Genomic DNA, 12744 nt, shown 5'->3' on the forward strand with positions numbered 1-12744 from the left:
CCCCATTTAGATTTTAAGGTCAACTATTATGAGAAGCTCAGGTATGGAGCAAGCAAGAGGATACATTAGGTTCTGTTGTTTCAGCTTAGCTCCCATGTTGGAACTTGGATGGTTGAATAGTAGGTTCCTTCAGAATCATTTCTAACTCCAGAAACCATAAGAGTGTTCATTTTGTATATATCCAAGCTGTTGTTGTTTCACAAGTTATTACTTGTGAAAAAAAAGTCAATGCCTTCAATTGTGAACGCTTCCAAGTGTGACACTAATTCTAGCTAAGCTTTAGCTGTTTTTTTAGTGAATCCATCCACTCGCACCAACTACTTTCAGTGAAGCTTACTTCCTAAGGTGTCAATATCTCACCATTTAATGAAGGTTATTACCGAAGGCATTAATATCTCAGCATTTAGTGAAGGTTACTACATAATGCATTGTTAGTATCTCAACATTTCATATTGATTTCAATATTTTCCAATTGAAGGATTTTGTTTTTTGGGGTTTGTGAAAAGTAGCTTTGCCATTTACTGTGCAACATGCAAATAATTCTACACAGACCCTAACCTGATCTGGAGCTGGATACGTTTAATCTGTTTTTCAATTTAAATCAATTGTAGATTGGCATTGACAAGGATCATGATTTAACTTTATTGGACGTAATAGTGAACTAGAGCTTTAGCACAACATTTAAATACGCGACATGTTACTGTGAAGTACTGAATACAAGAACAAAATAGGAAATTAAACCAATTGTGCTCCATGCAGTCAGGTTAAATGACAATTCCAGTATTATTCCTCTGTACACATGTACGTTAAAATCTTAAATCCAGAATGCTCACACACATAAAGAAGCTGTTGCTGCCAAACTGAGGCAGAAAATAATTTCAACTGCTTTGGAAGAGTGAAAATGCAAACACAGTATTTCTAAAAGTACAGTTAAATATTGACTGTTTTTGAGCGGATGAATTTGGAACATTTTAGGGGACAGAGTTAAGGAGGTCTTTCAGGAAGTTGTCAGGATCTTCAACTTCTGTTAAGAGACCTAAAAAAGTAAAGACAAATGAATCATAGATTAAATGGTTATTGTGGGATTGTGCTTAATTAACACAACTAAAAGTCATTCATTGTATGCAAGGTGCTTGGATATAGTTTTGGGGAACTGTGATAACCCCCAACATCGAGACGGGTCTGATCTTTCAGTTACAATACTTATCAATAAGTTCCTGACTGGAACAAATTTCAAAATCTCATCCAGACAAAGAATGAGCCTGAGATTCAAATTTGCAATCCTCTGATGTCCATGATCCAAAAGGTCATGTTGGTATGGAACAACAGTGGGGACAATTTATGACAAATGTCATCAGGCAGAACGAGCATCGGAGGCCCGAGTAAAGAGAGGTGACCTTTTCTATTCATTTATACGGGTATCGCTGGTTGGGCTAGCATTTATTGTCCATCCCTAATTGCATTCCAGAGGACATTTTAAGAGTCAATCATATAGGTGTGGATCTGGAGTCATATGTAGGCCTGACCAAGAAAGGATGGCAGGTTTCTTTCCCGAAAGGACATTAATGTATCAAATGGGTCTTTATGACGATTGATGTCATGGTCATCATTACATTTTTATGATTCCAGATATGGTGGGATTAGAAGCCGGGTCCCCAGAGTATTACCCCAGGTCTCTTGATTACTAATCCAGCGACAATACCATTATGCCACTACCTCCCCCTAATTTTAGCCACCTTGTTGCTTTGGGAGAAAGTTTTGCAGTTATTTTATAATGGGGTGTAGGAAATAAATGAATGGACAATATTTATTGAAATACTAACCTGCAACATCTAGGAATTCAGCAAATGACTCAGCAGGCATAAATTCATCCTGGAAAGTTTTGAGAGATCTGTCTGTTGCCTCATAGATTGGCATGTCATTGTGTCGAATGTATTCGGCAAGAGAGTAGGACCAGCCACCCTCTGTGTTACTTGTAGGAACCTTCTGTTGTGACAAAGTAGAAATAGACTTCAGAACAAAACTGCTTAATGCAGTAAATGTGAACAAGTTAGCTAGTTTATGAAGCAAGATACACAAAACTTGCAATTTGAGGAAAAATAAAGGCATTAGATGTGAAATGAATGAGTATTGAGAAGAGTTACATAACTAAATTAACAGAACATTTCATCCCAAACTCAACCATTAAACTCAACCTGGCAATACACAACATAAACCATCATCACCTCTGACTGTGTTTTCAGTTTGGAGTTAAAATGTGGAAAATAATTTCAGTGAGTTCCACCAGAGCAGATATGCAGAAACCAGTCAGGTCAATGTGCGTAATGACTCCTTAAACAGGCCAGAGTAATTAATGTGCGCAGTGCCTCAACAAACAGACTAGGGCAATGTGCCTAATGCCTCCTTAAACAGGCCAGCAGGTAATTAATGTGACTGGTGTTTCCCTAAACAGGCTATGGCCTTGTGCCTGGTATCTCTCTAAACAGGCCATGGCCATGAGCCTGGTGTCTCCTTAAACAGGCTATGGCCTTGTGCCTGGTATCTCCCTAAACAGGCCATGGCCATGAGCCTGGTGTCTCCTTAAACAGGCTATGGCCTTGTGCCTGGTATCTCCCTAAACAGGCCATGGCCATGAGCTTGGTGTCTCCTTAAACAGGCTATGGCCTTGTGCCTGGTATCTCCCTAAATAAGCCAAGGCAATGTGCTGAGTGTCTCAAACATGTCAGGGCAATTTGCTTGGTACATCCCCAAATATATATCATACCTTAAATATTCCATACATAAGATCCACTAATCCCCAGCAGAGCAGCACAGGACGGTACACAGAGTATTCCTTCACAGATTTGTCTGACAATCTGAAAAATCAAGACATTTCATGAAAAAGTGATACAGAATATACTTCAAACAACTCTAAAATACAGTTTTAATTTATAGTATTTAGGAGACAAAAGAGTAGAATGAATACCAAAATACTGTTTAAGCCTTCCTAAATCTTTGGCATAGTGGAAAATCACCAACGATATTGTCCATTTAAGAATATTTGTGTAGTTAGCAATCGTCCCCATGTTACTCAATTGACCTCAACCAAATCTTCACTGCACTGTTATAAGAAGCAAACAGTTCAAAATAAATAATCGAGTATAGAAGTATTACCAGTACTAAAAATTAAATGAGTTTAGCTTCATAGTAACATTCCTGCTCTCAAATCAAGGTTATAGGGTTCAAACATGAATTTGGTACAGTGACAGGAAGCAGAAGGTGCTGGTGAGTGAATAGTTTTCCAGCTGGGAAATGATTTGCAGTGGTAATTCCCAGGGGTCAGCTTTGGGCCCACTACCCGAGTCACGTGCACAAATCCTTATAGGGACAGGCAAAGTTGGTTAAAAATATGGGTTACTTGGGAATATAAATGGTGGAATAGTACATAAAAACAAAGAGATCATGTGAGAATGTTAATGGCGCTTCAGCGGAATATTGTGAATAATTCTGGACACCACATTTCAGGAAAAGCTTTGAAAGGATACATTGGAGGTTAACCAGGATGTTAGTAGGAATGAGGAGAGGTTGGAAGAGTGTACAACAGTCCTCCTTGGGTTAAGAACTGACCGAACCAAGGTTTTCAAGATAATGATGAGCTTTGATAGAGAAAACCCATTCCATCTGGCATGTGGGTCAACAACTAGACATACTAGATTTAAAATCATTGGCAAAGATCCATATGGGGAATGACGAGAAATTTATTTTCTAAAGAGTTGTTGAGATTTGGAACACCATCATTAAAGTTGGTGGAAGCCAAGTCCATAAATTAATTTAAAAGGGACTTGGACAAGTATTTGAGGATGAGGAACTCAGTACCACGCCATAGCGTTTTCTCCACAACATTCAAGTACAACATTTCTTTCAAAGAACCAGCACTGGGATAACAGGCAAAGGGCTGCAAGTTTCAAACGATTGTATGATTTCAACATGTACGTTTGGTCAGATAAATCGCTATTATGTAGAAGTACAAAACAGCCAGAGGACACTAACCAAATGTAGTGAAAAGTAATTTTAATATACAGAATGTTTAATATTTAAAATAAATCTACTGAGGAAAGTAATAAATCGGAAGACACTTGGGATGTTCAAGATATAATTTGATGCTATGATGAAAGTTTAATGCAGCCAGGAAATTGATTTAGATAGGGCAGTTCATTTACAAGGGCTTTAATGGGCGAGTTTGTTCTCTGGCGAAATGGCTCTGTTGGGAGAATTCATATTCTGGGCAAACGTCTTTGATGGGACAGTTATTTTATTGGAAAGGGACTTTGATTGGAGAGTTAACCAAAGAAAGGCTATGAAGTATCCCAATTTCCTCTTGGTGCAATGCTGGACTGAATTTCATTGGGCTCAATCTGTATCAGTGCCATAACTACATTATATTGAGACAAAGATCCACAGAGCATGCTTACATGAAAATAAACTTGAAAAACTTTCTCTTTACACCCCAATGGATTGGAAAAGACTCAAAAATTAACAATATGCAAAGATACAGAATGCCATTGGAATCAAAATTAGCCTATTGCCTCAGACCGATCATGTTACCTTTAAGGAGACAATGGACTAGAGTCATTTTCCTCAAGGGGATGTTTATTTTAAAAATTATCTTTCTTAAGGCATTTATAAATAAACATCAAACACAACCAAGATCAAAAAGATAACCAAAAGATAACAAACAGGAGATCATTTTGTAACTCAATGAATAACCATCAACCGCAGCCTGCCGTCCCTACCACCCTCTCTGCCTCCACTTTTTCTTGTTAACCTAAACCCTCCCCCCCATCCCTGCTGACTTAACTGTTCTGGAAGAAGTCAATGAACGGTTTCCGTCTCTGGGCAAACCCTTCCATCGATCCCCTTAAGGCAAATTTAATTTTCTACAACCTGAGGAAATCTGCGGGTAGCTCACCCATACCCCTGGTTTCAGAGGTTCTGAGTACCTCCACCCAAACAAGATCTATCTCCAGGTTACCACCAGATCATTGGCCACTCTCATCCCCTGGACTCCCGGGTCTTCCGACACTCCAAACACCGCCAATTCTGGAATCGGAGCCACCTTCACCCCCAGTACCTCCGACATCATGTCAGCAAGCACCACCAAAATCCCTGCACCTTCGGGCAGGTCCAAAACATGTGAACATGATTCGTGGGCTCCCCCGCACACGCCCACACCTATCCTCCACCCCCTTAAAGAACCTATTCATTCTAGCCACTGTCATATGCGCCCTATGGACTACCTTAAATTGAAAGAGACTCAACCTAGCACACCAAGAGGACCCATTCACCCTCCTCAAAGCTTCCTCCCATAGCCCAGCCTCCAGCTCTCCCCCCAGCTCCTCCTCCCACTTTCCCTTAACTACCCCGATCGGGGCACCTTCCCAGTCTATCAATTCCTTATATACCTCTGATACCCTGCCCTCTCCAACCTCTGTCCTCAACAGTATCTCATCTGCAACCCTGGGGGTGACAGATCAGGAAAGGACGGCACCTGCTCTCTCACATAGTTCCGCACCTGTAAGTATCGGAACTCGTTTCATCTGGGCAACTCATACTCCGCTACTAGTCCTTCCAAACACAGGAAGCTGCCCCTCATGAATAAATCCCCAAACCGCAGGATCCCCGCCCGCTGCCAACCCTGAAAAATGGGCAGCACGGTAGAACAGTGGGTAGCACTGTTGCTTCACAGTGCCAGGATCCCAGGTTTGATTCCCAGCTTGGGTCATTGTGTGAGCGGAGTTTGCATGTTCTTCCCGTGTCTGCGTGGGTTTCCTCCGGGTGCTCCGGTTTCCTCCCACAAGTCCTGAGAGATGTGCTGTTAGGTAATTTGGACATTCTGAATTCTCCCTCCATGTACCCGAACAAGCGCCGGAATGTGGCGACCAAGGGCTTTTCACGACTTCATTGCAGTGTTAATGCAAGGCGACTTGCGATAATAAAGATTATTATTATTATTAATAACCCCCCCCCCCCCCCCCCCCCCGGTCCAGTCCTCCCAGAGCAAACCCATGATTCCTGCAAATCGGAGCCCAAACCGAGGTCCCTTTGGGCCTCGAGTGCTGTCGCCACTGACCCCACACCTTCACAGCCCCCACTGCTACCAGACTTGTGGAGTACCTGGCCGGCGAGAACGGCAGAGGCGACGTCAACAGCACTCGCAAACTAGTACCCTTACAGGAGGCTGAGTCCATCCGCTCCCATACCAACCCCTCCAAACTTCCTTACCATGGCTATATTCGTTGTCCAATAGTAATTCATAAAATTTGGCATGACAAACCCGCTTCCCCCTCCACCCCGCTCTAGCAGCGCCTTCTTTACCCGAGGGGCCTTCCCTGTCCGCACAAACCTCGATATCAACGAGTTAACCTTCTTGAAAAAGGCCTTGGAGATTAAAATCAGGATGTTCTGGAATACAAACAAAAACCTCGGGAACACAGAGATCTTTACGGACTGCACCCTCCCCGCCAGTGACAACGGAAGCACATTCCACCTTTTAAATTCATCGTTCATTTGGTCCACAAACCGAGCCAGATTCAACATGTGCAATTGCTCCCACCGTGCGCCACCTGGATGCCAAAATAACCCAAACCTGCCCCCACTACCATAAAAGTCAGCTCGCCCAGGCTTCTCTCTTGCCCCCACACCTGGATCGGGAAGACCTCACGCTTTCCCTTGTTTAGTTTATACCTCAACACCAGCCGAATTCCACCAAAATGTCCATAATACACCCTATGCTTTCCAGTGGATTTGTTATATCCAACAACAGGTCGTCTGCATATAGGGGCACAACAGGGAGAATGGGCACCCCTCCCTCGTCCCCCAGTACAACCTGAAGTACCTCAAGCTCACCCGATTCGTTATTACACTCGCCACCAGCGCCCGGTATAGCAATCGGATCCAATCCAGAAACACCTGCCCAAACCCGAACCGTCCAAATACCTCCCACAAACCTACTCCCACTCTACCCAATCAAAGGCCTTCTCTGCGTCCATCGCGGCCACTACCTCCGCATTCCATCTCTCCAGGGGCATCATTATGACATTCAACGGGCGTCAGATGTTGGCCGACATATGCCTCCCTTTTAACGAATCCAGTCTGGTCCCCCCCATCACCAATCCTCAATTTGCGAGGCCAGAATTTAGCCAGCAACTTGGCATCCACATTCAACAGTGATATTGGGCAGTAGGGACCACACTGCTCCGGGTCCTTATCTCTCTTCAGATTCAACTTGTGCAACTGCTCCCACCCCCGCGCCACCTGGATGCCAAAATACCCCAAACCCACCCCACTACCTTAAAAGTCAGCTCGCCCAGCCTTCTCTCTTGCCCCCATACCTGGATTGGATGCCCCTAGAGAGACGGAATATTGAGGCCTGCAACAACGTAGGGGGGAGCTCAATTAAATGCCCTCACCAGCAAGGGGACGCCAGGTCTCCCGAAAACATTTTATAAAATTCTACTGGAAGTCATCCGGGACCGTGGCTTTGCCTGCCTGCGTTGCCCTCATATCCTCCAGCATCTCCATAATCCAATAGGAGCTCCCAGCTCTTCGACCTGACCCTCCTCCAACCTGGGGAATTCCAACACGTCCAAAAAATCCCGCATTCCCTCCCCTCCCATCGGCCTCAAACACTCCATTCACCCTCTTGGATCCAATACCACTCTACCTTTGCCGTAATTCAACCTGCCTATCTGCCTCACTGCCTCCTGCTTCCTGAGCTGGTGGGCCAGCATCATGCTAACCGTCTCCCCGTACTCATATACTGCCCTCAGGCCCTCCATAACTGCCCCACTGCCTTCCTCATGGACACCAAATCAAACTCCATCTGGAGCTTCTGCCTCTCCTTCAACAATCCCGCCTCCGGGTACTCCGCGTACTTTCTTTCTACACGCATAATCTCGTCCACCAACCTTATATCTCTGCCCGCTCCTCCTTTCCCTGTGGGTCTGAATTGATATAAACTCCCCCCTGACCACTGCCTTGTGTGCCTCCCATAGCGTGGAGGCTGAGACCTCACCTGTGTCACTTGCTTGCACGCACCCCTGGATGGCGGCCCTCACCCACACACACCTCCTCCTCCTCCGCTAGCAGCCCCACATCCAACCTCCACTGCGGACGCTGACCGTCCCCGTCCACTCGCAAGTCTAACCAATGCGCCGAATATCCAGAGTCCACCACCTCCACCAGCAACGACTTACCCATCGTTGACCGTATGCATATGGGAGAGGTATGAAAACTCCTTTGTCCTCGGTCTTCCAAAGTTCCACGGGTCCACTCCCTCCATGCGCTCCATAAACCCCTCAGTTCCTTCGCCACTGCCAACACTCTTCCCAACCTTGAACTCAACCGGTCCATCCCCGAATCAATGACCATGTTAAAGTGTCACCCCCTCCACCAGCCACAATCAGCCGCTGCGAGTTCAGGTCCGGGATCTTCCCCAATACTCGCCTCATAAACTTCAATTCATATCAATTTGGGGCAGAAACATTAACTAGGACCACTGGCATCCCCTCCAATTTCCCACTTACCATCACGACCTCCCTCCTGAATCCGCTACAATATTCCCACCTCAAACGCCACACACATTTAACCAGCACCGCCACCCCACACGTCTTCATATTCAACCCCAAATGGAAAATTTGCTCTATCAACCCTTTCCTTAGCCTTCTCTGGTCCCCAATCTTCAGATGCACCTCTTGCAAAAAGGCCACATTTGCCTTCAAACTCCTCAGATGTGCGAAAACACGCGACCGTCTGACTGGCCCATTCAGCCCCCTCACGTTCCATATGACCAGTCTGGTCAGAGGGCACCCCCCCCCCCCCCCACTCCGGCCGATTGACCATACCACTTCTTAGGCCAGCCCCCCGCCCATGTCAAGTGTCCCTCCAGGCCCACCCCTGGATGTCCACCATCGCTTCCTCCTGTATACCGTCACAGCAACAACACCTTCGTCAGCAGCCCCCCCCCCCCCCCCCCCCCCCCCCCCGTCCTTAGGAGATGATGTTAAGTATAACTGGTTTAAATTCAAGAAGTCACTTTTGAATCATAACAATGTGGGCTGGAGAAATTCTCTCAGATCACACTTTCCTGATTTGATTTGATGTTGATCGTAAATATTCTCATACTACTAGATTTAATAGTCAAGACATTTCTGCTTCTCTGTTGATTCTCTTACTTGTTGGAGCCACTTGGTGATGCTTTCCTTGCTTGGGTGGCGACCAAGAGACGTTTTAGAAAATCAAGGCGGGTAGCTTTCCATTTCTCAGGTGGGAAAATGTGTAATGCCAGGACTGTGAAATAATGTGCTCCATCAACTTCGTAAGCATTTTCAACCCATTTCTCTTTTGGCTGTTCCAAAAAACTCTGTAGGTTCTTCTCCTCTCGTGACGTTGCCCGGGTCCTGTGATATGATTGAGTAACATCAATGTCCATACAATTCAAAGAACAACTACAAATCAGTGAGGAATTTACTGTACTTACGTGTTAAGAACATAAAGGACTGTATGCATTATGTATGGGATGAGATGGATGTTACTTTCTCTGCCGCCTCCACCAGTATCAACACTGAATGATTGCTCCATTGCAAAACGCAGGAAGAGTAGTTTAATATCATGAACGTTTAGCTGGTAGGTGGGTTCACGTTGGCCTGTGCACTCTTGCAAATATGTATTATGCCTGTAATTAGAAACAAGGTCAAATATGCAGTATACCACCAAGGAACTTGGCTACCATGCCAAACATCTGAATGGAGGTCAGAATTTTACAACACAGAAACAATCAACCTCGTAAGCATTTTCAACCCATTTCCCTTTTGGCTGTTGCAAGAAACTCTGTAGGTTCTTCTCCTCTCGTGACGTTGCCTGGGTCATATGGCTCAAGTCTGCACATGTCTTTCTCTGTGGGTCACTGTCATGTGAGAGTACCTTTAAGAAATGGGTGCTTAAAAAATGGGTGTTTATCAGTGATGTCAGAGTGTGGGTGGAGCTCGGCTGTCTGTCAGCTTTTTACTTTTGTTTTAGGCTGTTTGCTGCAGGGTGTGTTTTTAGTTTAGTTTTCAGTGTGGGAGCTGAAGCCAGACAGAGCAGTTGTACTGTTGATCTCTCTGCCATGAAAAGACTACCTCTTGATCATTTGATGAATTCAGAATTATAAATGTTTTCAGTAGTGACTTTAACCTGATGTGCTTCTGTTAAAAGGTGTTTCTTTTGCAAGTCTTCTGGATGTTAAAAGTAAGAAGTCTTACAACAACAGGTTAAAGTCCAACAGGTTTGTTACAAACACTAGCTTTCGGAGCACTGCACCTTCCTCAGGTGAGCAGTGCTCCGAAAGCTAGTATTTGTAACAAACCTGCTGGACTTTAACCTGGTGTTGTAAGACTTCTTACTTTTAACATTAAGACTTACAAAAGAAACACCTTTTAACAGAAGCACATCAGGTTAAAGTCACTACTGAAAACATTTATAATTCTGAATTCATCAAATTAGCCTTGATGATCAAACCTGTTGGACTTTTAACCTGGTGTTGTAAGACTTCTTACTGTGCTCACCCCAATCCAACGCCGGCATCTCCACATCATGGATGTTAAAAGGACAGCGTAAGCATTACTCAGTGTTATATTCTTTGGGGGTTGTATTTGAATTAATGGTTGCTAAGATGTTCATTGTATGTTTTAAAAAAGTTAACTTGAGTTCATAGAATAAACATTGTTTTGCTTTTAAAACATACTTTTCCATTTCTGCTGTACCACATCTGTAGAGTGGGCCATGTGCTCCCCATACCACAATCTATTAAAAGTTGTGGGTCAGGTGAACTCCATGATACACTTTGAGGTTCTCTAAACCCTGGCCCATAACAGTTACCTTGTATAATCCCAATATCCTGTTCACTCCTCATACTTTTAATATTCCTCCAAAAGCCAGCTTGGCCCAGTGGTAATGCTCTTGACTAAGTCAGAACTAATAAGTTAGAACTCACCATATGGATTTGAGCACATAATCAAGGCTGACACATTAGTGCAGCACAACGTACTGCATTGTTGGAGGTTCTGTCTTTCAGATGAGACCTTAAAACAGATACTCATCTGTCAATTCAGGCAGATGTAAGAGATCACAATGCATTATTTGAATACCAAGGACGTTATCCAAAATATTATCCCTCAACCAACACCAAACCAGATTAACTGGAAACATAAAACATATCTTATTGCTGTGATTAAATTGGCGGCCTCTTTTTTTTGTCTACAAAGCAATGACTATTTTAAAAGTAGTTAATTGGTTGTGAAGCTCCTGGGGTACACTGAAATTGTGAAAAATGATTGATAATGCAAGTTCTTTCTTCTTCATACAACTATCTAATTGTCTTTTAAAAGAGTTGATGAACTCTGCTTCAACAAGGATTTGAACCCAAGAATCTCATTCTGCTGCCCAATAACATGTTCCTAAACTTTTTTCCAATCTTTCTGTTATAATTTTAAATTTATCCTCTCTTAATACCTTTCCGGCAAACGTTGGAAACAATCCACTGCTATTTACTATACCTAAACACTGAACAGGATTTCACTTAAGCCCCAATTTCTCAAAGCCGTCTTTATAACCGGAACTCTGCAACCCTGGCAGCATCCTCATGAATTTAAGCTGCGGGGCAGCACGGTGGCACAGTGGTTAGCATTGCTGCCTACGGCGCTGAGGACCCTGGTTCGAATCCCGGCCCTGGGTCACTGTCCGTGTGGAGTTTGCATTCTCCCCGTGTCTGCGTGGGTTTCACCCCCACAACCCAAAGATGTGCAGGATAGGTAGATTGGCCACGCTAAATTGCCCCTTAATTGGAAAAAATAATTGGGTACTCTAAATTTATATATTTTTTAAAAATGAATTAAAGCTGTAAATTTCTTTATTCTATTTCCTTTCCATAATGAGGTGCCCAAAATTCCCAAAAAAAGTTCCAGGTCTTTAACTGTTGAACATCAGCTCCATGCTTTATATACTGCCTCGAAATCAACCAAGGATTCCGACTGTCTTTTAAAAATTAACTGATGGGTATGTAACAGCAAACACTCTCTGCCCACATTCCCCATTTAAATGCTCACCATTTAATGCGTATTTTCTTTGCCTATTCTTATTTGCAAAATATAGGACGTCACACTTTTCTGCATTGAACTGCATCTGCTGCCTGACTGCTCATTGTGCCAGCCTTATGTCCTCCTACAGCTTTCTCAACTTTTTTTTACATCTCCACCCAAAACGTGGTGACATTGTAACATTTCCATATTGTTTCTTCAGTGCCTGGATTCTTCAATCCCCTGGTTTAAATTACAGGGAATGAAAGATCTCGTAGTTCATATTCAGTGCTTAAATTAAGTTTCTTACCTTGCCAAGCATGTGGCAAATGCTGATTCGGGGACGTGTGGACCCCACACAGGAAGTAATCCATTACACTTGGTGTTTGCATTTTGTAATGCAGCACTTTCCCACTCCTCGCGACCACGTGCCAATCTAAAAGGAACTCACTAAAATCAGCCAGAGCATCAGCAATTACATAAATTACTATCATGAATTATTGAAACCAAGCTCATCGAGTTAGTAATACCCTCTAGTAAATCAGAGTGTTGACTTAATTAGAAAGGATAAATTATACAAAATTACTTCTACCTATTGTACAATCATTCATTATGTTACAGATGCAAAACAATCTTTAAAAAAAGAAACCAG

General features: G+C 43.6%; 1 protein-coding gene across 1 annotated transcript in view; it reads right to left on the minus strand.

The window, feature by feature from the left end:
• Positions 1-559: 559 nt before the first annotated feature.
• Positions 560-12744, minus strand: part of ubr4 (ubiquitin protein ligase E3 component n-recognin 4) — a 207540-nt gene continuing 195355 nt past the window's right edge. The window contains 6 exon segments of the mRNA XM_038822101.1: positions 560-1036; positions 1824-1986; positions 2765-2855; positions 9213-9437; positions 9518-9712; positions 12403-12528. Of these exon segments, the coding sequence (XP_038678029.1) occupies positions 972-1036; positions 1824-1986; positions 2765-2855; positions 9213-9437; positions 9518-9712; positions 12403-12528 (865 nt within the window). The 3' untranslated portion in view covers positions 560-971.

Source organism: Scyliorhinus canicula, chromosome 16 (genome assembly GCF_902713615.1).
Source record: "Scyliorhinus canicula chromosome 16, sScyCan1.1, whole genome shotgun sequence".
NCBI classification, from domain to species: domain Eukaryota; kingdom Metazoa; phylum Chordata; class Chondrichthyes; order Carcharhiniformes; family Scyliorhinidae; genus Scyliorhinus; species Scyliorhinus canicula.